The sequence below is a fragment of the Pipra filicauda genome, unplaced genomic scaffold (genome assembly GCF_003945595.2).
Source record: "Pipra filicauda isolate LSUMZ 115617 unplaced genomic scaffold, ASM394559v2 scaffold492_size439525_pilon, whole genome shotgun sequence".
NCBI lineage: Eukaryota > Metazoa > Chordata > Aves > Passeriformes > Pipridae > Pipra > Pipra filicauda.
Genome location: NW_024104634.1, coordinates 370,503 through 395,455, shown reverse-complemented (window position 1 = coordinate 395,455; position 24,953 = coordinate 370,503). Strand labels below are relative to the sequence as shown.

Genomic DNA, 24,953 nt, shown 5'->3' with positions numbered 1-24,953 from the left:
AGCTGGCCCTGCCCAATCAGAACTTTTGCATACTGTAGATGGAGATAAGGTCCCCGTGGTACATATGAGAGGAATGTTAGGGAAGACTGTTTGGATTAGTCCCACCTCAAGCAAAGGCAAACCCATCCGAGGGATTGTTTTTGCTCAGGGACCTGGTTCCACCTGGTGGGTAATGCAAAAAGATGGGGAGACACGTTGTGTACCACAAGGGAACCTAATTTTGAGTGAGAATGGTCTGTAATGTTTCATTGTATATATATATATATATAGATAGATGTATATAGTTTTAAAGGGATATAGTTTTTTAAAGGGGGTTAATTTGGGCATGACATGGATGGCATAGAATAAGGGGTGGATAATGTCCTAGTTAGGACAACTGAGACCAGTTCATCAGGGTATGGGTGTAACCCAAAACTGTGTATTCTATAGCCTTCCATGCCATTTCCCAGAAACTGTTATCAATGAACCATTTACACCATCTGCCCATAGAGCCTGACTCCTCAGGCTATAAACTAGGTGTTAAGAGGCCTGTGAGATAGGAGGATGCTCCTGTCCTCACACCCTTTGTGGAACTCCCCGCCCTGAGGGAAGTGCTGAGCATTCCTGCCTGAACTGCAGGATATATAATCTTGGAGTCTTGGAACATTTTTAACCACTCTGTGGGATCCAGAGAAGGACTGCGGCTCATCGCTCTCAAACAGACTTGGATCACCACCCTATACTGGACTCCAATCACCACTTTGACCAGACTGCAACAGCTCTCCCCCCAGCATCTCACTGCAATCACCACTTTTGACCAGACTGCAACAGCTCTCCCCCCAGCATCTCACTGCAATCACCACTTTTGACTAGACTGCAACAGCTCTCTCACCAGCAGGTTCTTCCCCTCTCCCTTTACTTTGGACTCAAGCGGGGCCCAAGGAACACCACGTTGTTCATGCCCCAGGGTACTGGGTTATACATTTGGGTTTTGTGGGTTAAGACCAATTGTTTGTTTGTATGATTGTACTTACTGTATTATTTTAGTAAATTGTTATTCTGACTTATAATGTCTCCTTTGAGTTGAGTTCATTTCCCCTGCTGGTTAACTCTTAAACCAGCACAGATGTGAAAGGAACATCACTGTGGATGTAGTTAAAATGCATAGACTGACCTTCCGTCAGTGCTGCTTTCTGTTCATCTGCAGTGAAAGTCAGGGAGAGAGAAGCCACTAAACTGCATAAAAGGAGAAGAGCCCACTACCAGAGAAACCATTTGGGGTTTGTATTTTCTTTCGTTCTTGGTTATTTCTATTTATTCTTTGCTCTCCTTTTTACTTATACTTAGAACCATGAAATGACAGCTTGGTGCTTCCAAGAACTGGATCTGGCCTACCTCTAACCTTCTCTTCCCTTCAAGCTGCAAGCAGATTGCTTCTACAAATCAGCCTGCATTTCAAACATCACCACACACTTTTCTGAGTTTCTTCTATCCAGAGTGCCTGTAGCAGGAGGAGGTGGATGCTGGAGCCTTCAAGGCCAGCTCTATGGTTAGAGGTGTGCCAACAACTGTGTCAGCACCAACAATGGCAGAGAGGTTGTAAGATTTCAAAGGGCTGATTTGGCAGGTATGGTATCCTATCTTGCCTAGATACAAACCCACATGACACCTTGTTCCTAAACACAAAATACTGTGCACTGCAAGAACTTCACACTTGAGCACAGGGTCAACAAGGCGAAAGGAAGGCAGCAGAGAAGGAGCAGAAGAAAGGTGTCTTCTCTGAGCCTTTTATTTGGAATCACATGAATTCACACACTCTGTACTATTCCTAAAACATGGTTCCAGTACTATTGTTCTGGCTCGTGTAGAGCTTTCCTAAAGTTACTGCCCAGCTACATGCACCAATATCTCATTTCTCTTCACAGACTCAAACATGGTTCCTAGCAAAGCAATCAAATTACAGAAACATTGATTTAAGTTTAGAGGTTCATTTTCATTCAATAAACAAAAAATGAAATTGAAACCTGTCAAAAAAATGCTGCAGGTTTTTAAGATTTGAAATTCATGGGGCTCCTCTGAAGTGACAAATATTTTTTTGCTTGTTTGTCAATGAGGCTCATCAAAGTAACAGTGCCAGGAAAATTCCCTGTAAACAATTTCAGTCTTCCAGTGGTTTCAGCATATCCCAGCTGGCATTTTCAGGCCTCTGCCCTTGGAGCACAGGAATCAATCCTCTTGGATTGCAGTTTCAGCACACAACATAGCACTGTTGAAATCCACTGGTGTGTTACAGCTCTCATGTGACAGCCAACATCCTGCACTGAAAGCTGTGGTAGTTTTTTTGACAGATTGGGCTTTTCAGAGATCCCCAGACAGCTCTGACAGATTAGCGCCGCAGCCTGAGAAAGAATGCATGCTTACACTCCTTGCTGTCCAAGGGGTAATATTTATCATAAAAATCCAAAATGTATTCCTCAGTCTTAAATCCAAACTTCTGGTAGAGCAGCATAGCAGGGTTGCTTGCAGAGACGTGAAGAGTTACATCTTTGCCCATGCAGGTCTGCCAAAGGGAAGGGGGAAAGAAAAAAAGAAGATATCACAGTGAGAGAATGAGACAGCCTCTGGGGGAATGCAGAGGTGAGGAGATTCATCAGTTCAGGTATTCAAGTTACTGAGGAAATGTGAGAAAAGCTGGAGGCCCCGACACAGAAGTCATCACACATAGTAAGAGCAAAGGCAAAGGGAACGCTGCTATTCCTTCAAGCCTTTGTTTCTGGGAGACATGGACTCTCTGCCAATGAAAGCAGGTTTGGGATTATAATTTGTCATCTTTCCATTGTCAATTACTAAAGTAATTGTTAATTAAAAATAATCTCAGTGTACAGCACTGATTTCAGATACTTAACAAAACATGCCAGAGGATCAGGCACCTTACTGCACTCCTCCCCATCAGCAAACAGAGCTGAGCTCTCTGTGACCACTGGAGCAGCCCCAGGGCATCTCTGGGCTGTCACACTAGAATTCCTATCTATTCCACCCAGCTCCTCTCCCACCCTTCAGGGCACAGCACTCCACCTACTGAGAAGGCAGGAATCCAGTTCAGACAGCAAACAGCATGGCTGAAGTTACCTTAAAGATACCAAATTATTTTAACTAGCAACACCGATAAAGACGCTGAAGTAATTTTTTTTCTGCTTTCATCAAGTGTTTTAATAGCATTCTATGTATATGGAATGTATTGTAACTGTAAGTGGGAACAGTAAAATCCTTTAGAAAATTTCCAAGGCAGAACATTCAAAGGTAAAGCTCTCACAGGGGATTTAAGGAGGGAAGGAAAAGAAGAAATAATTCAGAGCAGGTTTTTGGGGAAAAGAAAGTTTGAATGAGATCATTAAGAAAATGCAGTTTGCTCCTCTGGGCCAGATGCATTAGAGGGTAACTTCTGAGAGCAAACCAGTCACTACTATTTGCATCAAAACACTTCCTGTTAAGTTATGCTTTTCTCAAGAATTCCCCCCCAACCTCAGCCCATTGATCCAAAAGTAAGGGAACTACTCTTAATCTGAACAGCATATGAAAGTGTCTCTAGCTATAGAGAGTAAACCCCAAGCCCAAGCAGGGTGCGAAGCAGCACCTACAATCTAGTGTTTGAGGAACAGAAGGTCACAACCACCATTTAAGCTCCTACATGGCTAAATGCCTTCTACCACTGACAAAAAGTCAGCAATGGAAAAATAAATCTAATGTGAGCCAAACATAATGCTGATCTCATTGCTAGTGAGCCTAATCAGCCTCAAATCTGCTTGGCTTTCCTGAACTTGGTAATTTTATGCTAGTCTACCTGCAAGCAGGATTAGGTTAATTTGATGTGATACATCCTACAAAAAAGGTGTAAGGATTTTCTACAGCTGACTTGCCAATGCATCCCAACTCTGCTGGAGAGAGAGTCTTCCAGAGTCCACCTGCTGGATCCCTGCAAACCTCAGCACATTGCTCGCATGTGTTCTCACTGGGTGTTGACATCTCACATCAACAGACTACAGCTGAGGGCAATTTACTTCAACACACAGAGATGCTTGAGAAATGCAAGGAGTGAATTTAAAGTATATTGGTTAGTGGCCTGTGTCAACACATAGATAAAAGAGGTGGACACTGCAGAGAGCTGTAAAGGTAGAAGAGTTACCCTTGGATGGTCCAGAGGAGCTACTCTCAGTGAAAACTGCTTTTCCAAAGAACAGATCACTGTTCTTAAGGCTCTGCCAGCACTCCCTACCTTTCTTCAGCCAAATAAATAAGAGAAAAAACATTTTCAATTATGAGTTTTGTTAGTGCAGCTCGACTAAAACAAGTTAAGAAGTGTTTCCTTTTGGCAGCTCTGCCATGAGAGTTCAGGGAGTGGTAAAAGTGTGGGTCCTGAAGAGGCACAGTTACGCTATGAAAAGGACATATATCTGCATTCTTACTCAAAATTAAGCTGGCTTTCCTACAGTTTAATTCAAGAAAGTAAATGGAATTAAGGCCACTTGAATAACAGTACTGATTCAGAGATTTAATGATGTTTAACTACGTTAATACCACCCATTTAATTAGCTCAGATTAATTATCCCAAGTGTTCCTGTGGAAGAAGGCCCAGTACAAGCTAGTTTGAACAAAGTGAATGAGGTTGCACGCACTCTTTATTTTCAACTCAGCTGTATTTGAACCAGTGTATTAAAAGTCAAAGTGAATTATTAGATCAGTAATTGATTTAATGCAACAGCCCTGGTCATGGAATAAACCTCCAAGTGTAGCCAAGAAAGCTACAAGAGATTCTAATTGAACCTGTCCACTATTATCTCATTTTCTCCTTTAAACTCCACATTTACAGTATTACTTTTACATGAACTATTGACCAGTGAAGAACACAAAGTTAATCCCAAACCATTCAAAGTGTACAGCATCTTGCTAATTCTGAGGACCTGACCAGTATGGTTGTTCTTCTAAATACATTTTAGCTTCTGCTTTGGAAGTTATTTCCCCCCATAAATATTCACACTGGCTGCTGACAATCTGTGTGGGAGTGTAAGTAGAGAAAGGGAAAGGTGAAAGAGCCAGAAGGGAAGAACACTACACTACTTACTCGCTAATATTGGCATGTGTGCACACAAGGAAGAAGAGAGAGCTAGTTCTTTGGCAGAGTCATGGGACCGTTTGATTACCTGGATAAGATGGTAAATCATGAAGGTTGCAATCCCAGCTCTTCTCCACTCAGGGTGAACTAACAGAAAAGAGATGTAAGCTTCATTGTACTTCACATCTGGCACCATAAAGCCGAAGGCAATGATAACTTTCTTGTAAAGGACAACAACACTGAAGTCTGGATACTGCAAGCATTCTGACAAATCTATTCCTACGGAGAAAGGGAGAAACAGCAGCTGAAAACATTGCAAACCACTTGTATGGAAATTCCAGGGTTTAAGGATTCTCAGAAACACTCACTTGATCCCTTCCTTTTTTACCTTTATTTCAAAGCTCTGATATAAAGAGATCACAGAATCATAGAATGGTTGGCATTGGAAGGGACCTCTGGAGATCATCTGGTCCAAAGCTCCTGCTAGAACAGTCCTCCACTACTAAAAATTATGCAGTCAAATTTCCTGCATTTTGGGAAATCACAGGGGTTGGGACACCTAGAGTGCAGGGGATAAAGCTTGCCTTGGGAAAACCAGCTGCCTGGTGTCTCCCCTGCTAGGTATGTAAGGTAAAAGGAGATGATTCAACAAAATAGAGACAAAATACGACCTGATTACTAGCAGTGAATCTTGCATGGAGAAAGTAACAAAGCTAATTTCCTTTCAAATGACTTAAGGATGAAACTAAAACTTAAAATTCGCTCTCTTTGGAGGCAGCACACATGAAACTGGGCTTCAACTCTGGTAGCATTACCTGACTGTGGTTCCTATCTCTTTTCTCCACCTTGCCTTGAGCTCCTACTGCTTCCTCTTGTACATACTCAGCTGCTTGTGGAGCTGCACTGTGATACCTGACCACAGCTTTCAAGGTTATCAAGACATCTGCTTTTAGCATGCAAATTCTCTAAGCTGGGGCATGAAGCAGCTTCTCAGGCAGTGGTGCTTCTGTGACTCAGAGGCTGGACACAAACACCCGAGGCTGGTGACTTCTGAGTGGAGTTTGTTACCTTGCCTAATCACACTGCTGCTGCAGTCCTAGAGCATCTACACAGCATGTTAGTGTCAAACACTGCAGTTCAAGACACTGAAGATGGACTGCTTGGTAATTTGAGTGGACAGACCCTAAACACGATGCAAGACATAGTGGAGATGTACCAAAAATAGTTTCAGCCTCAGGTTGGCAACTGCAAATATACTTGGAATGTGGGGTAACAAAATAGCAGAGTATGTTTTCCAGTAATCACTCTTGATGAGATGCAAGGCTTCAGAAGGTACAAGGCTTCACCAGGCACAAATAAGTGGGTGAATTATTGTCTTGCTTGATAGTAAGCTGGGTGGAGCAAGACGTGGGAGGAATTGATTGGCAATAGGGAGCTGTGTTAATTATCTCAAGGCTGCAATTGCCTGTGGAGTGCCTTACAGCGTGTCTGTACAGGAACGCTTTCTTGCCTTGAGCACTGGCGTCTATGAAATGGTGCTGTCTCCTCAGCACACAGTTATTCCTGTAGGAAAATGCTTAGCTCACGATGGTTTACCACTTGTCTGCTCGCGAGATGTTTCCCATTAGGGCATGAAGGCACAAGATACTGGGAGAGACAACATGGGGGAATCTTGCTTCGCAACAGCTCGTTTGTGGTTACTACCTGCAAACTTGTTTCTGCCTTGTGAGAAGCAAAAAGAGCTCTGACTTGAATGATTTGGAGGTGTAGAACTAAGGTCTGGGCTCATCCCACATGGTGAAATGCCTAGATTTTATGAATTCGGTGAATGAGAGCATCACTATTAGGCAACTTAGCACACCTGTCATTCACTGATGATCCCCAGAGCCCACATGCTCCAGAGGCCTAAACTTAAGCAGAATTATAGGTGTTTCTCTAAACAACAGTGCTAGTTTAATGAGGTTCACCCAGCTGCATATCCCCACCTGCCCCCCAGGTTGTACCAGCCCATTGGAAAGCTAAATCCTTTGCAACCACAAAGACACTGGGCTTTAGCTCCTGAAGCATCAACTCCTCACTTACCTCTCCTGCTAAAACAGAACCAGGGTGCAATGATCATATCCCAGCCTCAGAAATTTTTCACCATAGAAGAGATTTTGATTCCTGTTTGGAGACTGATGGGAGTGTCAGCTTTCTGATTTAATGATGAACAGTTCACAGTCACCCACACTCCTTATGTTAAATAAAACAGGGTGAGTCCTGAAGAACTTAATGAAGGTGCAACGCAACTTGGCCAGAACTTCGAATGCATTATCAGGAGAGGAGAGACTATGACAAAGAGGTTCAGCCTCTGTTGGGATTGCAAGTGTTTCTCATGAGCTCTGAAAGAGCTTGTGAAAAGAAAGGTGTCCAAGGCCCTGAATTGTACAATTTGGACAATGAGTAGCACAGAAAGCTCTGATCCTGACTGCAGTATATGAGCACTGCTGAACTACAAACCCTGCTGAATCACTATCTGCAAATCAAAACATAAAGCGAACAGTTACTTGGAATAAAGGTGTGACTGTTTGTACTGGGCCTTTCCAAATTAGTCTGCTGCACTGTCAAAAGCTGATCCATGCAGATGAACATCCCTATTATTATTTCAGAAGAACTAAAGACTGCAGCCTCATGACAGCCCCCATAAAGGGCAGCCACTGTCCCAAGAGAGCCTACAGTTCAAGAAATGACACAAAAATTCAAACCCAGTACATACTGAGGCTTGAAGAAATAAAGGACATCACAGTGGAGCCTGCAGTTGTAAATGCAATTCACAGAAGCACAGAATACCCTGAGTTGGAAGGGACCCACAAGGATCATCGAGTCCAACTCCTGTCCCTGCTCAGGATAACCCCAAGAGTCACACCATGTGCCTGAGAGTATTGTCCAAATTCTTCTTGAACTCTGTCAGGCTTGGTGCTGTGACCACTTCCCTGGGGAGCCTGTTCAGCACTCAACCACCCTCTGGGTGAAGAACCTTTTCCTAATATCCAACATAAATCTCCCCTGACTCAGCTTCGTGCCATTCCCTTGGGTCCTATCACTGGTCACCAGAGAGAAGAGATCAGTGACTGCCCCTCCGGCTTCCCCTTGTGAGAAAGCTGCAGACCATGATGAGGTCTCTCCTCAGTCTCCTCCAGGCTGAACAAACCAAGTGACCTCAGCTGCTCCTCATATGACTTCCCAACTTTCACTCCAACATATCCAGCTAATGGCTGCTAGGAAGAAACTTTCTCACAAAGCTAATGAACAGTAGAACTGTTTACTTCAGCCCGATTCTGAAAAATGTTTCACTGGGTGCTTAAATTTAGTTAACTTCCAAACTATTACACTACTTCTATTGGCACCTATTTCTGTAAGTGTTGTGCTAATTGGGGCCTAATTTCCCAGTTCTACATGATTTCAAGACACAAAGACACCAAACCCATGTCTCCATCTCAAATGCATTCCTGTGACATCAGATAACAGTTTTCTAAGAACTGAGCCAGACACCAACAGAAGAAAAATTTGGCCCAAGAATGTTTTTTTTCTGAATAAAACCACTTCCTTCTTAGAAAACCAAGCACTGAAGGAATCTTACCAGGCCAGAAGAATTCATGGCACATGGAGTTTATAGTGGGGATGTGATTAGGGCGAACATAGCAGTAATCAATGGGTGCTTCTGGCTCAGCCTTCCAGTTGAGATCATTCCTGTGTGGATATGCCTGGATTTCTGCCAGCAGCCTGAGTTTTGGGGGCTTTGTCTCATAATCACGCCTGTCAGGAACATGAAAAGCAAACACAAAAAGCGAGTGAGCAACAGTAACTGCCACTGCAGCTGAATGGGTACTGACCATGAAATATTTTCTGACATGCTCAATTTCAAAAAAAAGAGCAGTCTTCCACTCATGTGGGAAAACAACACCCAGCTCAGGAAAAACACCCACCCTTGGGTCAGAGGCCAGGACACTTCCCAGATCCACAGTATGCCCAGCCAGCCTGTCCTTACAGCAGGAGCAAGGAAATTATGGTTCTGACCCAAGAGCACATGCAACTTGGATTGAATGACTACAGCAATTCTCTCTCTGCCCCGCTCTCTCTTGTAGATTACCCTTCCCAATGCAATCAGTTTAACTACTCAGCTAAGTAAAACTATCCTTTTGGGGTTACCATAGGGTTACTGGGCTGCTCTTTGAGGAGGGGCAAGGAGCACTGCCCAGGAAAGATGTCCTCTCCGTGGGCTGTCGGTACACAAGCCAAGAGCAAACTCAACTCTGATCATCTGTACCTGATGTAAGGTTTCAGGACACGGGATGTATAAGGGCTAACAACACTGTGGTCTGTCAGCAGGTCTTCTGAGCCTACGAGTCGATACAGAAACTTTGTTGTCTGCTGTCGATATCCCTTCATGGTGGGTAGCATAGTCTATACATACAGAAAAATGCAGAACATTTCAGGAAGATTAGTCAATGATTTAACACAGGGGAATTATATCAATGGATGCAGAATAAGGGCCTTTCAATGTGACAGGATGGACTGGACCATGATGGTCCCAACTCTGTGGACTCTGCTGTGCACTCTTAGATTTAGTGCCCAAACCTATGAGCTGCCCTCATCACTCAGAAAAGCGCTGCAAGTTATCTCCCTCCTACGTACTTTGTAGAACATTCACCTGTTTAGGTACTTCCAGACCTCCATCATCAGCATTTGAGCAGGGCTGGAGTACAAATACATCAACATTTGTGGTGCTGACACTGATAGACTGTTGTGCTGTACAAGCATGTCTCAAGAAGAAAGGGGCTTAAGATAGCATCGGTGAGGACACAGCCCCAAGTCAAAATAAGTCTTGTTCATATAATCCTTTTTATTTTGGGAATCAGATAACCTCGATGTGACACTGCTGTCTGTAGCAAAAGCTTTAGAATAACCAGTGCCAAAAGCTCACTTAGATTTGGAAACACCCACCTGGTATCTATCCAAGATCCTGAAGTCCTGGCTAGTAGTTCTGTATGTTGCTTGCCCTGCTAGGGACCTGGAAACACCTCCTTCTTTGGCTCCATAAATCCCATCAACCAAGAGCAGTGCAGCATTCACAACTTGGTCCAAGTCAAAGAGTGGCAGTCCTCTTTCCCTCTTGGCCTGCCTGACTAACAGCTTGCGCCTCAGCCTCCGGGCCTCTGGGGTCATGCTCACAGCATTGGGACAGGCTTCAAGTCTCTTCAGCAGCAGCTTTTCCTCATAGATACTAACAGAGGTATGCTTGGGAGCTCTGGGTTTAGCATCCTTCTCCAGCTGTGGCTTTCTTTTGTCTCGACCCCTTACCTTCAACAATGTGTTTGACTCTTCAGGATCTTCACTGTCACCTTCCACCCGTTCTGTTTTTTCTTCTTCACTCTCCACCTCTTGCTTGATCTGTTCAGCTGTCTTCACTTTTTTTCTGCTTGCTATCAGAGTGCCAGCACTGGCTGTCCCACTGGGAGGGGGCACATACTCTATTCCTGGATCTATGACTCCATCTCCTTCCATTTCCTCATCATCTGTTGAGCAGATCAAAATAATCCAGGGAGAAAAAAAAATTTAAACATCAAAGCTCCATTTCAAAAAAGGTTGTCACAGGACTCTTCTGCTAAGGAAAAACAATGTGGTTTTACCCAACACACTTTGTTTTCTATATACTTCTGGATCTCCTGATTTTGGACAGGAGACACTGTGTAAAGAGTCCAATTTCAGGACACAGAATCAATCCTGTTCCTAAAGTGTCTTGTAGTTCAGCATCTGAAAACAAAGCCCTGTCCTGAGCTGCAAGCTCATGCTCTTGGACAAACGTTAAGTTGCTGAAAATTCCTGAAGACTGGAGATCAAATGGTCAAGCTGGAGAGCTGCATCTTCAGCTAGCATATCCTGGAGAAGTTCTGTTTCTCTACAGAACCTCACTATTTTTCCTGCCATCCAGAAGTGCTTTGGTCTGGCTCCTTAAGGAACTAACAGCATTCAGCCTGCATCGCCGCTTTGCAATCAGACCCAAATTCAGCATCTTTTAATCAAGATGCTCAAACTTATAAATCTACTGGGACATTGGCACGAGAATAAAATTTCTCCCATTAAAAACATTTGAGAGAAAACTAGAGTTGCTATCTAACAGTGTAATCTGTGTTGCAGTGAAATGCTTATCCTGAGTGGTGCAGCAGTTGCCATGTGAAATCTACCCACTATTTATTCAGGATCCCTCAGAAAACAATAATGGGGGTTTCTTCTGGCCTTAGAAGCTGGTAATACAACGATGGAAAACTAGTCAATTCTCACACTCAATTAAGACAAACAATATTACCAGTTACTTTCCATCTTATCTTGAAAAGATCCTGCAGTTCATTGGGAGTATCTTCCAAGAAAACTACATGTGGTTCATTACTAAACAAAAAACATGGTGCCTCTTACCGTGAAACAGAGCCTGTGGTGGCATGACATCTGGGATGAGATCTGCTTCCGAGAGAAGGCTGGGAGTAGCTGAATGTGAGGCTGGAGTGCCAGGAGCAGAAAAGTCCAGTGATGGGGAAGGAGAAGGGCTTGTCAGAGGTGTGCGATCTGATGAGCTCAAGGAGGAGAAGTCAATCACCTCTCCTTTCTCAAGGACGATATCAGGACGGCGGCAGCGACTGGTGAATTTAACAGGAGTGGAGGAAGTACTCCGGTCCAAGAAGCCGGCTGCCTCCTTCTGGGCTCTCCGAATATCCTTGGCTTCCTGAGTCCGAGATCTCTTCTCCTTCAGCTCCATGGCTGATTCAACTGGATTGCGGCTTACCCGCTTTCGGAGTCCTTCCACAGTAATGATGGGATCCAGGGGTGGCTTTGAAGCTGCTAAAAAAGTAGTTTGCTTATTCTAACAGACACTGAGCTCCTGCAGTCACCGGATACATACTACACATCCAGAAAAACACACTGACTACAAACCTTAAAAGATGTATTTTCAATACGTACAAGAAATTTGCTCTGGGATACGAAGCATTAAGCCAACACACAACTAAATCCTCATTAAAGCCCCAATCTTGTTCCTCTACACAAAGGAGAACTTGCATCTAGTGACAAAAGTCAAAAGACATTCCCCGCAGTAAAGAGAAGTAGAGAAATTCAGCTAAATTCAGGGGATTTCAGCTAAAAGAGAACAACACAAAACACTGCACAAACTTCAAAATCCTTTAAATCAGTTAGCACAATGCAAAAAGGTAATAAAATATAACAGGCTTCTCACACTACAGTATATACACTATAGTTCTCTTGAGTCAACCCTTACATCAGAACAAAACTAAGAATCTGTCCCTGCACACAAACACATGGTTTTAACTGGACTTTTCTCATGGCTTCCAGCTCTAGACCAGCTAGGAACCTACACACCATCAGGGACAGAGTTACCTTTTGCCTTTAGGGCAGATGCAGACAGCTTCTCTCCTTCAGGTTTCATTGTTGGGGGTTTGTTGTGAACCAGTTTCCACCATCCCGGTTCTCCAAATTCCTGTGCCCCTGAGCGGAAAAACAAGGGGCTCCCCACAGAGAGACAGCCAGCAACTGTGCTCCACCATGTTGAGGTCTTTTTCCTATGGTGGGAGAAAGGAAAACAAGTGTTAAGTCCTCGCTCGCCAGCTGTGCTTTCATCCTGGAGCCTCCTCCAAGACAGAAAGGGTAGAGCGCTTCTGCCACTGGCACTGATGCACATACACTGAACTACTCTAAAGCACATTTTTGGCCACTTGGAGGCAGGGAGCTGCATTTAAGCCTTTCACTCTGCTGGGCAGTGCACTCTACTGGGTATATGAGTACTTTTTGTTCCTTTAAGAGCTGGTTAACCAGTTAACCAGGGATAACTAGGATGTCACTTGGGGAAGAAGTGAGAAGAATTATTAAAGAATTGCCCCTGTAGCCAATAACTGAAGTACTCTCCTGGACACTGGAGAATCTGGTTCATGGTGCACAGCCTAAACTCATAGTTGCACAGGATCTCAGGATTCCTTCTTGCCTTTGCACACCTCCACTGGCAAAAACTTCCATACTCAGGCAAGGATTGGCTGAGCAGGTATTTGCTGCTGTCCAAGTGTTGCACTTGCACACCTTGGGGTACTCAACCTCATAGGTGGGAGATTAAACTCAGGTGCCCCAGAGCAAAGTCTAGAGTGTTACAGTAAATTTGGATAAGCTGTACTTTAATATGCCAAGGAAGAGAAGCATTGCGTGCCTTGAACTGCTACACATCCGATGCAGCTGTCTATGTTCCACCAGTGGCTTGTCCAGGCAAGCGGGGAAACTGTGTCTGAGGCCAGTTATCACTCGTTTGAATTTTAATCAGAGCAAGGAGTGCCCAGTTCCCAGGGCAAGTCTCAAAAGGGAACAGCAAACCCTGGGAGGCAGTGGCTCCCTTAATGAGGGACAATGGGCCATCAGCCTGTCAGGGTCCCTGTGATTACCAGAGAGGACAAATGCTCATATTTCTGAGAACAAAGCAAGGAGGCACAGACAAGCAATGAAAGCAAAGCCAAAGAGTAAATTTGGTTAGGGAGAAAGGCCAGATCTTTACAACAGAGAAATCCCTGCTTAAGAAAAGAAGCTATGAAGTCAATCAAATCTACAACTTGGAAGGCTTGCTCAGTTCCTTTCCTGGCTTCATAGCACATGCATTAACAGTGACACTTAGGTTTGACAGCTTCAGCATGCTCAGAAAAAAATGTGCCGTTCACCCATACAGCCAAGACTGTCCTTTACAAGAGGGGTTCCTACTCTGACAGCTTCTTTACACACAGTCAAAAACGTTTCGTTGGTTTGTAACACCTTCTATGTAAAAGCCAAGATCCAAAAGTATTAAGATCCAAAACAATCTAAAAGGTGAAGCTCAGTTCTTCTTGAAGAATTTGGTCCTTGCAAGCCTTATAGCCAAGTAATGTGGTACTTTGCTGGACCACAGTTTTGTCCTTGAAGCCTTGTAATACCAGGACTAGCCCATCCATTGTGACTATTTAGAAAAACTCAAAGGCTTTGCAGGTTCACATGCTACCTAAAGGAAGATAAGAAATAATTCAAAATACATGCATTTGTATTGTTTTTGTGTGACATTCTTGGGGCTGGTTTTCCCCAGTAAGAAATGTTTATTTTTTCTCAAGAGTACCCCTCATGCCTATATTCAGATTCTCAATATTAAATGCTCCAACTTTCTCACTAGTGAAGCTCAACAGAGATGTTGCCAAATTAACCAGGTTCTTGTCCATTTGTATAACAAACTCCTTTGGCTCGCCTACCAGACCTTCAGGCAAACATCACGTCTTTACCTGTTCCCTAATAGGAAAGTCCAGTGTTTCTCAATAAAAGCACAAATATCTTCTTTCCATCTGAAGTACCCCTGACGGCCCGTTCCTTCCAGAGACAAATTGTACATTGCCAACATGACGACCTGGAACAGAAGGTGTTGAATACAAGTGAATCTTTTCAGCTTTCTCTGCTGAACTATCCCCCACAGCTGCCACACACGCAGATCTGTGCTCCCTCATAAATATCTTATTTTTGCAACATCTCATAGGCAACTTCTGCAATCCATCTTCTTCTTGGTTTCATGCTGCCCGTTCCTGTCTTTCTCTTGTTAGACGCACATTTGCCTAGAGATTTCTCCATCCCAGAGGAATAACAAGCTGCCTCGTTATGCAGGTTTATGCTGAGACACAAAAATTTTGCAGCTGTTGTATAAATAAATTACAGTACAACTGTGGTCTGAAAGTAGTGTAGGGAAACAGTCTTTCAAAAAAAAAAAGAGGTCACAAGTAATCCTACTATCTAATCAATCAGAGATATAATGATCTAATCCATCAGACAGTGGTCTTTCTAGACACTTATTTTCCAAACTGAACAGACTGTAAATGCTCTGTAAAATTAAAGATCTCCTAATTGTTCCAGGTATGCAAGAATCAGGTTTGTCTACAGGTGATCTTCATTAAATAGAAACTGTTTACGCACACTTCACAACCAAATTCATTCTGACCTGTTACATACCTAAACTAAAGGGCAGGTGTGAAAACTATTGCACCTCTTTTAAGTAAATCTCAGGTGACCAACTGTTAATTACATTTACTTAATTCATTTGAATACAACTAAAATCAGCTGGGCTGGGATCATCTTTCAACAACCACAAAGTTTGGTACTACTTCCAACAAGGACTTATACTTCACCCTCAGAGGAGTCTGAAATGTGTTTTTTTAGGCAGATTGGTCTCTTCACAGTGGACCTTAGCTTTCTGGGATGCACTGCTGAACACATCAAAATGAGGAAATATGGACAGCTTTCATGTCCCCTGCCTCACAATCCCTCTTAGTTTGGTAACTGTTTAGGATTTTGTGGTTCTTTAAATCATGTGGGACAGTCTCAGAACTTCAAAAACAATTCTCTTTTCAACTGGCTAAAGATAAGGATCTGTTGAGGCCACATACTCTGAAAAAAAATACAGAAATCACTGTCCCCATTTTTTTCCTGTTTCAGATGAGTTAATTTGACCCCTTCCCTCAATTCAGCTTATCAAGAAGAAGCAGCAGGTCTGGCTGCTGGAAGCCTAGGGAGGTAGTCATTAGTCAGCTTTCTTCCTCACCCATTTTGATTTTGTCTGCCCCTTCCCCATGCCACTCTGAAGAGACTTGAGCATAATGCTAGAAGCCTTTCCTGTCCAAATTAGAAGTTTGCTGAACCTCTGCTGGTCTGCCAGCCACAGACCGCTACACCAATCTTTTCCCCTGCACTGGCCACCACGAGAAAGCAGTGTAGGAGTTATAACTGATGTTTTAAATTATCTTTTATGGGACAACACACTGCTACTGTCCTAAAGGATGCAAACAGATGTCTTGCACATACTGCCCGATGTGGAAACACTGCTGAGCAACAGCTACTGCCTGATCAAATGCATTTTCAGCAGAGGCAGCCAGCACTGCCTGCCTGTCCCTTGAGTGCCCTGCACATGATGTGCATCAGTCTAGTACCTGGTCATTGCTGTATAATGCAGATTATTTTGATTGCTCAGGTATGCAAGTCACTGTAATAGTGAATTACACCAAGGACTCTTGTTAGTGCATAAGCAGCCAGGCTGGAGCTTTGTATTCAGGGAGCTGGCAAACTTTTTGTTTCTATGTTGCCACTTCAGTCATTTTACATTTTCTTATATACAAAAAACCTGCTCATGCCTGGCAGCTAAAATCTGCCTGAAGCCATGAATTCATGAGCAACATAAGGAGAAAAAAAAAAAAAAAGAAAAAGTAAGGAGAGCTGTTTGTATTATTATCTTTCAATTTACCTTCCAAATGCTCAAGTTCTCATATGCAGGCAATCCTTAGCTAATTAATTTCTGAAGTTCATGCATATGCTTCTTTCTTACTGATACTGATCCTCCTTTTCTGTGTAGTACATACACAACAAACAATTTTAGAAGTCCTACGGTTGTTCTGCTGGCACAAACATTTTACTTACCTGTTGCCACGTTAATCTCAGACGTTCAAATTGCTCCTTCCCATCTTCTGAGCAATCAGAGCAAGTAAATCTGAAAAAGTTGTCTCCTTTCAGGTAGCTGAGCTGTTCTCTCAGTTGACCTAAAATGAAAAAGCAAAAATCAATTTCTTTGTCCTTTTATAAAAAAAATGTGCTGCAAGGGAAATTTGGATTTCCTCCAATATCAGGCAGAAAAGTACTTTTTTTCCCTTCTCCCCAGAGTTCAAAGACCCAGGCAGATCCGAGGAAGCAATGGACCTTGCTGTCATGGAAGGCATAGATTCATTTCACTGTTGCAGCAGCCAGTAGTGACCAACTGAAAAGCACAGGTATCAAAAAAGGGTATTCTACATAACATCTGAATGTAGGTACAAAGCCAAGGATTTCCTTGATTCTGCAGCATTTCTCATTCCTCCTTGCTTCCCCTAGATAACCTATAGACTTCAATACATAACTGTTTTCCCACCCTACTCAGAAAAAAAAAAACAAACTGATCTGTTAAAAAAGGTTATCAGTATATATATTTGTTCTCTTCCATGTCATCTTTCCACTCACTGCTATGTGCTTTTACAGCTCTCTGTTCCCTGATACTGAAGTCAGATTGCCAGTCCCTGTTTCCAGCAGCCTCCAGGATGCACTGCAGTGGACACGGAGTGAAGCTTTAACGTGTTTATTTCTCCTATCAGGAGAAATTGAGACTGAGAGCCAAAAGAACAGCCCAGCACTATCAAGAAACACTTTTTCTTTGTGCAGTTGATGTATCAGATCCCAAATCAGCAAAGTACTTCAGCATACACTTTGCTCCTTAAAGCTAACCCTGCATAAAAGTTTGTCTGAACAAAAGCAATAGAGCCACCTGTAAAACCCCACACATTCAAAATGACAGGCTCTAACTCTATGTTTCTTCAGAAGAGAAAAAAGAATAGATTTAACACATGAATCAAGGTTTCCAAACTCACCCAGAGTTAATTTACAAAAGTATAAAAATTGAAAAATGACATCACAGGACAGGGAAACAATTAAAGACTACAGTGTTTCTGGAAACTTGCATACAAAAGGTATTTCACTGCAAGTATGTCATCTCTTTACTGTATAACACCACCAGATCAAGCATTTTTAATGTATGGATGCTGTACTTCCATAGTGAATTGCAGAATTTAACTACCCACACTTCGTAGATTAACAGAATTTCTAAATGGCAATTTAATGTAAAGAAGTGATTATTTGTGTGAGCATATTGGCAATTTCACAAGTGACAAGTGAACTCCATATAACTGAGCCATTAGGGAGAGTACAGTTTTTCCCTTTTACATTTATGTTGCACATTTGTATCTAGTTACTGTTGCTTTGCAATTGGCTTTTTTTGCTCTTTGGATTTGTTCCAGAGCAACTGGAGAGAGGAACATCTTTGTAAAATAAAACAGTGTTAAATCAAGCACTCCAGTGTAATTCATGCTACCTTTAACTCTGCTCCTTTTATTATTACATTTAAAGTTAATATTTCCCTTTACTGCACAGTAACTTAATAGTACAGTGCTGGTTCCATTACGTTAACATCTCAATACTAACATGCCTTGAGAGATTTCTAAGCTGTAACTTTTGGCAAATTCTAAGAAGGCAAAAAGGGCAGCTCTGACATATCTGGAAGGCAGTTGCCACCTGAAGAGTTTACTATTTCTCTTCACAAACAAACAAAAACCCAAAAAAACCCCAAATCAAACCAAACAAAAAACCTCACACCAAAACCAAAAAAACAATCAGTGCTTAGCAATATCTGGCTTTTGGATCTAATAATAGATCAGATAACCCAGAATTTAATAAGTAAAGTCATCTGTTATGCTGCTAACAGCATATATCTTAAGTCAAGCGCCAGAGCAGAGGGATTGAGTTCTGCAGCTTGCTCCAAACACCTTCCAGAGCTGGCTGCTGCAGGCTGGACATGTTTCTGTGAAAACCAACTCAAATTCACATTAATGGGAAAACCATTAAGGTTAAGATTTAGGCATTTACTCCACAGATGTGACAAATCAACAGGAAAAAATAAAAAAACAACACCATCACAAAGTCCTTTTCTTCCACAGAGCTTTACAGCAAGGGTCATTATTTTTATCTGATAGAGCAGAGAGGCCAATTTGCTTGGCTAAAGTTCCCTAAACAGCTGCAAAACTTGGGAGGATGTTCGTGTTTTTGAAGTCATACCCTTGTTCTCTGCTAATTAAAGAAGACAGTCCCACTTCCTTACAGAGAATGCCAGCTTTGGACATACACAGAGCTCATGGATCAAAGTATCTAACACACACCACTGCCATTGGGCTGCAGGGCTCCATGCAATGCCAAGCCCTTCTCCAACACATGACAGGATACAGCTAAACAAGGGCTGCCCCGTAAAACAGGTATGCAGGACAGCACAAACAGCTTGCAAACAACCACCACAGGAATGCAAGTGAGGCACAACACAACTGGCAGGCACAACACAACGGGCAGGCTTACTTGCTGGGATCCACTTCTGGCACTTCTCGCAGTAATAGGACATCTCCTCCATCCAGGATGCTTCACCTTCATCACTGTTTAGAGAGTCCCCACTCTGGTCATGTGATAAATCCACTGAAGCCTGGTCCTCAGACTCGACAATCAGGAGAGTCTCCCCTTCTACCTCACCCTCCTCCAGGCCCTCTGAGGTGGAGGTCCTGGTGGCTTCATCATCGTGGCGACTGAGCAGCCCACTCATGTGAACACTATTAGCCATCCTAGATCGTGTTTGCAATAATGAGCTATTCCTCCTCACATTGACCAGTCACACTGGATGTGCCAACCAAGTCTCCAGAGTATGACAGAGGAAATGTTTTTTGTCCACCCTATAGTTTTAGGGAGTAGATTATAACCTGTACAAAATAAACAGTCTTTCACAGATTATCTCTGTTAGTTAAAAAATTTGCAAGTAGTTAGATATGAATGATCTCCAAACGTTTTTAATCAAGCCTCTAAGGACCCAGGCCTGTGCCTAGGACTTCTGGGAACCTTTTTGCATTAGCGCCTTGTCTCTTTCTTCAATAAGCTGCTTTGTCAAAGCAATCTGCTCTTCTAACAGGCGAATATTCTCCTTTTTCTGATTTTGACGCTCAAGATCTCTGAGAACTCCACTTCGCAGCCTCTGAAAACACAAGATTCAGGATTTATCACAGCTCTGTGATGCTGAATGTGATTAACCCCCACCCAGGCTCGAATCCCTCCTGCAGGGCTGTTCACCACGCTGCCTTTGCCACAGCCACTTAATGTGGTTTGAATCTTCAGGAGCTGATATCAATAAGCCAACAGCACTACACCAAAAAATGCTTTATTTGCACTCGCTTCAGATGGGTGGTTTTACTAAATGGTAAAGTTATTGAGCAAGTAAATGCTATGCACCTGTAATTCCCATGCCATGCAGGATGGACGTCATCTATAACACCTTGTTATCTCTGCCCTAAATCTTTACCAAATTGGAATAATATCCTCAAAACTTCTCTTCTTGGAGAGAATTTTGTGACAAATTGGAAATTATTTTGAGAAAAACTGCCATGTGTCTTCACCTGCCTCATTCTGCTCATGTCTTAATCTTAAAAAATACCCACAGCCTCCTTGTGCCAAGTTCTTGAAAAAGCAAGGCACTTCATCAAAAAATATCCCCTTTACCTAAAATTTTCATTATAAATCATATAAATACATAACATATATATATAAATAAATATAAATACATAACATGTGCAACACACACCAGCAGCTTGTAAGCCCCCCAAAGGGTGTAAAAAGCCCTAAGAAAATCCCAGCTGCTCTTTGTTTCCTGCATATGCTTCTCTCTCTCTCTGCTACCTGGACATTTTTATTCACATCAATACTTTGATAATTAGGTGAAATGTTTGACCTTTGTATCTCACCGGGGGAATGTTAAATAAGTGAAACCAAAACTGGTGAGATGGATTGGAGTGTGGTAAAGGACAGGAGGGACTAGCTGGGAACTGGCTGCACTACTCCAGATATGCACCTCTGGGGACAGGTGAGGCAGCAGAGCAATGTGATGAGATCAGACATAGGATGGGTGGCACTATGAAAGGAAACAAGGAACCCGTGAAGTGTTTAATCGGTTGTGCAGAAGACATAAAGCTGAGATACAGTTCCCCAGCAACTTCAGCTGAGCACAGGAACTGCTGCTGCCATCCTTCCAGCCCCATGCTCCCAACACTGCTGTCCCACCCCAGGGCCAGACATCAGAAAATAATGCTCTGCCCAGTCTACTTTGGTGGTTTGGCTTAAACTCCTCGGGCAGGCAATGTGGTTTCACATATTCAGACACTTAATAGATTTCAAAGCAATAGCTATAAACTTGTCAGAAAATAAGATACACAGGGATAGAAATATTATAAATCAGTAAAAACATGAAATGATTGTTGAGAGCCAGCCCTGGCTCACATCTAAATCATGCTGTGTGATCACAGTCATGCTTAGCACAATTAAAGATTCAATCTTTAGCTGAAGCTTAAAGCATTATCTACCTGCCTAATTTACCAATTCATGTGCAGCTTGGACTCAGGAATGAGAAAGTTTCCACAGGTATCAAGGTTAGCCACTGGACACTAGAGATACGAATAAATTATTTAGCCTAATGGCAAAAAAAGATTAATAATTTATTCAATCCATTTGAATGATGCCAAAATGCACCTGCAAATAATTTATTTGAAAGCTGACCCTGAAGTTACTTTAGATGTCTGTGATTATTATTTGACATATTCTCACAGAGTTTTATTCCTCATCTAGCATGCCAATAACTGCACATTTCAAAGGGAATTATTTTTCCTGTTAAGATCAAAATAGAAAGGCTTTGTTTAAGAAGTAATTTTACCTTGTTAAGAAAATGCACAGACGCATACGTCAGCCAATAACCAAAACTCCAGAAATTAATCTAATAAAACTAGTTCCTTCCCATCAGCTTCTATCAGCTACACTCAGGTTATAAATCAGTAATTGCTGAAGACAAAGTTCATCAACTTATTATCACATTACTATTAGTTAATAACAATAAAGAAGTGGGGAGATACAATGTAATTGAACAATTACACCAAGAATGTAATCTTTTTGCCTTCACAAAACACAGCTATTCTGCAATCTTTGAGATGGTGAATGCATTTACTTTGAAAATGCACAGTTTGCAAAAGACATCTGTATAATTTGAGTATCACAAGTGACAAAGAGCTGTGAAAAAGTTAATCTTCTCACCTTCCTCTATTCTTGGAAGTTAGCACTGCTTGCCTTCTGCATCAGCTTGCACATGCAAGCTCAAATCACTTTGGGCCTGGCACAGCAATTTATAAAAGTCAAAAGTTTATTAATCTGCATAAAGATAAATCTGAAATAATCCCCACACCAGGACTGTAAAATATCCACATTATTTATTTGTTTTATATTATCTAAATAACTGGATCTCTAAAACATGGAGCTCTTATTGTCTGACTTGACCACAAAGAATTATAAAAAGAAAATCTGAGATTTCATTTATAAAAGATAAGCTTTGAGTCTTGGTGCTTCTGAATAGCAATTTAAAATTAAGTTAAACTGATGGCTGTGGAAAAAAAAAAGAATTGAGTATTCTGGATTCACTTCTGCAGCAGCAGCATAATAAGGGATGTTAATATCCTGCAAACATATACAGTTTACCACCATATTCAGCTTTTCGAGACATCACTTCAAATTTTAGATAAATGGTTTGTGAACCCATCCTCATTTGTACAGGCCAGGCACTTCTGAAGTCATGAGTTCTCTACATAGAGTTCAGGGTTGTGAAGTCTATGGGCTTGCCCATGCCTGGGTGTATGGAAGAATGGCAAAGAATAGACACTGGATCTGTCGTCCAAAACCTCCAAAATGTTTTGTCACTGACCAACTCGATCTTTTGGCCCCTCCATCTCTAGGACACTCAGCAAACCTGCCTATCTGCCAGCAGCCTGGAAGCAATGACACTGATACCCTGCACAGAAATGGCTGCTTCCAGATCTGGAAAAATAAGTTAAACCAGACCTATGGGGAGAAAGCTGCCCACCTGTCTGGGAAGCAGAGGATCTCTCCAGGTAGAAGCTTGCAGCAGCCACCACAATTGTAACAACCACAGCAATTCAGTCTGTTGCCCGAGGTGTTACTTACTGCATGACACATAGATCCTGGCCTGACGGTGGTATTACCTGTAGATTGTTATGTTATCTCTACAGAATAGGAACATTTTGTAAACCTTCATTTATTTTCACAGTCTCTCTATGAGATGAAGGAGAGATATTAGCCAAGGATTAAGGTCAAAACATCCATTAAGTTTGGGTTTCTCACTGAAATACACAAAGGTTATGTTCATCAGAGCATGTGTTGTCCTGCAGCACTGCTCAAAGTACAGCTCTGATTAATTTCAGCTGTAGTTTAGTTTATGAGTATTTAGCACATATTCCTGTCAGATCCTCAGTGGCTCAAGGCAGGTACACTGAATTAGAGAGCAACAACCTACAAAAATGGGACCTTTAGTGATCTACCCAACATATATGTCAGCTCTGGCAAATGTAAAGCCATTACTGGTTGCCACTCCAAGAGACCAGCCTTCCTCTCCTTGGTACTGCCTGTGTCATTCAGTGTGTTGTCCAACTCCTGCACAAATAAAATTGCCTCTTTCCTTACCCAGACCAGTCTCATCCTCTAAGATCCACCGTTCTCAAGCACTGACAGAGACCTCTTGAGGGGAAAAAATATAACGCTGTAATTACAGACTGCATTGTAAAGCCCACACAACAGCCAGCTGAGCTTGGCTATGGACTAGGAACTTCAAGTCCGGTGTTCTGTAACTTCTGTTTCAGTGTCATTTAACATGGGCTGGTTTTGTGTGCATTTTCTAGATTTTTTGGTAAATAAGGGAGGGAAAATCATATAGGTGCCCTCATTCCAGTACTTTCTTGGCTCATCAGCAGGGTCCAAACCAGCACACTCACTGCCCAAACATCTGTCGCATGCAATACATTCATTACACAATTGTACAACTTTTAGTCCTGGGCAGGACTTCTCTGTACTGGGACTCACCATCATCAGACCTGACGCTTTTGGCTGTGGGCTCTCACACACAGGGTGCCTGTCAGGAATTACCTGATCTTTGTAAATGTAGCACCGAAAACTTCCCTGTTTAATTACCACGTGGTGTTTCTGACAGCTTGCACTCTGCCTGTCCTGTCAGAACAAGAAGGGAGCCAGGCCAGGCTGCATGGCACAGAACAGCCCTTTATCAGGATGCATTTGAGGAGTTGAGGAAAAGCAGAGCACATGCACTGCCAGAGGAACAAGCACCAGAGGGACAGCACGCCAGACAGGGAAGCGTCCTAGAAACACTGCCAGGGTGGTGGCCTTGGGCCTAGAGGGTGCAGGATTACATCCTTCCTGCATGCTGGCTGCTGGAGAGGGAGGGAAGTGCCTCCACCGAGCCTGTCATACCTCACACTGGGGCTCCTTGCTATTAGCCCCTGAAGGGAAATGCACAGGATGAGATTAGGGAGCTGGTGCAGCTAAAAGAGCATGCAAAGGGCAGATGCCAAGGCAGGAAAACATGGAGAAGAGGTAGTTCGTGGAAAGAGAAACACAGGGGGCAGCGCAGGGGAGGTAGCACTGGTGGGGCACTGCAGTGCAGGTGCAGCTCTGGCCCCTGGGCGCCAGGCTGGGCACACCGAGTGCCTGCAGCCCCGTGTGGGGCACTGAAGGTGGCACGACGCTGGGGCATTGGCTCCCCACCGGGCGCAAGAGGCCTGGGCTGCCCTCGAGTGAGGCAGGGCACTACAGGGATGGATGGATGCATAGATGGATGGATGGACAGATAAAGAGATAGATTGATAGATGGAGGGATGGATGGATGGATGGATGGATGGATGAAGGGAGGGAGGGAGGGAGGGAGGGAGGGAGGGATGGATGGAGGGATGGATGGAGGGATGGAGGCAGGCTGCAGCAGGGACACGTGGAGCTGAGGCTGTGGGCCCACGGCGGGCACCGAGCAGGGTAGGGCGGAATGGGGCGGGGGCGGCGCTTGGCCGTCGGGGGACAGGTCAGGCCCGGGCGAGGGGGCGGGGCGAGGGGGCGGGGCCGCCGTGGGGGCGGGCAGGGCCCTGCTCGCCCCCTCCCCCTCGCGCCCTGCGACGCGCACTCACCTCCAGCTCCCGGCGCTGCTGGACGTGCACGGCCACCACGATGGCGGCGGAGAGCAGCGCGGAGGTGGCCAGCGCCAGCCAGGAGCTCCGCGACATCGCCGCGGGGCGGGCGGCGCGGGGGCAGCGCCGGGCGGGCAGGGGTGCGGGATAGGCGA

General features: G+C 43.5%; 2 protein-coding genes and 1 non-coding gene across 5 annotated transcripts; all 3 read right to left on the bottom strand.

Annotated features, from left to right (window-relative positions):
• Positions 1–1,705: 1,705 nt before the first annotated feature.
• On the bottom strand, positions 1,706–19,597 carry KAT14 (lysine acetyltransferase 14). 3 transcript variants are annotated; one of them, XM_027743183.2, is made up of 10 exons: positions 19,097–19,597; positions 16,589–16,707; positions 14,416–14,537; positions 12,515–12,696; positions 11,543–11,959; positions 10,073–10,644; positions 9,396–9,532; positions 8,709–8,884; positions 5,178–5,368; positions 1,706–2,539 (listed from the first exon to the last, which is right to left on the bottom strand). In XM_027743183.2, exons 1-10 carry the CDS (start codon positions 19,350–19,352, stop codon positions 2,366–2,368), a joined length of 2,346 nt encoding a protein of 781 aa, XP_027598984.1. In that variant the 5' UTR covers positions 19,353–19,597; the 3' UTR covers positions 1,706–2,365. The 3 variants fall into 3 exon arrangements, with proteins under 3 accessions (XP_027598984.1, XP_027598983.1, XP_039242505.1); XM_027743182.2 differs by having other exon boundaries at positions 11,543–11,962; positions 19,097–19,596; XM_039386571.1 differs by lacking the exon at positions 5,178–5,368 and having other exon boundaries at positions 2,361–2,539; positions 11,543–11,962.
• Positions 5,561–5,718, bottom strand: LOC113999609. The gene has a single exon (XR_003544910.1). It is a non-coding gene; the product is annotated as a U1 spliceosomal RNA (small nuclear RNA).
• Positions 19,594–24,953, bottom strand: LOC113999607 (protein PET117 homolog, mitochondrial). The gene is made up of 2 exons (XM_027743185.2): positions 24,799–24,953; positions 19,594–19,757 (listed from the first exon to the last, which is right to left on the bottom strand). The coding sequence occupies exons 1-2, from the start codon at positions 24,892–24,894 to the stop codon at positions 19,608–19,610; spliced, it is 246 nt and encodes an 81-aa protein (XP_027598986.1). The 5' UTR covers positions 24,895–24,953; the 3' UTR covers positions 19,594–19,607.

Bases quoted from the DNA above. Each gene is read 5' to 3' on its own strand.
- LOC113999607 (XM_027743185.2), bottom strand. From the start codon at position 24,894: ATGTCGCGGAGCTCCTGGCTGGCGCTGGCCACCTCCGCGCTGCTCTCC. The intron at 19,758-24,798 runs GTGAGTGCGCGT...TTGTGTTTTCAG, and splicing joins AGCAGCGCCGGGAGCTGGAG to AGGCTGCGAAGTGGAGTTCT.
- KAT14 (XM_027743182.2), bottom strand. From the start codon at position 19,352: ATGGCTAATAGTGTTCACATGAGTGGGCTGCTCAGTCGCCACGATGAT. The intron at 14,538-16,588 runs GTAAGTAAAATG...CTTCTGTTCCAG, and splicing joins TGAGATTAACGTGGCAACAG to GTCGTCATGTTGGCAATGTA. The intron at 9,533-10,072 runs GTGGGTGTTTCC...CTGTATGTATAG, and splicing joins GGATCTTGGATAGATACCAG to ACTATGCTACCCACCATGAA.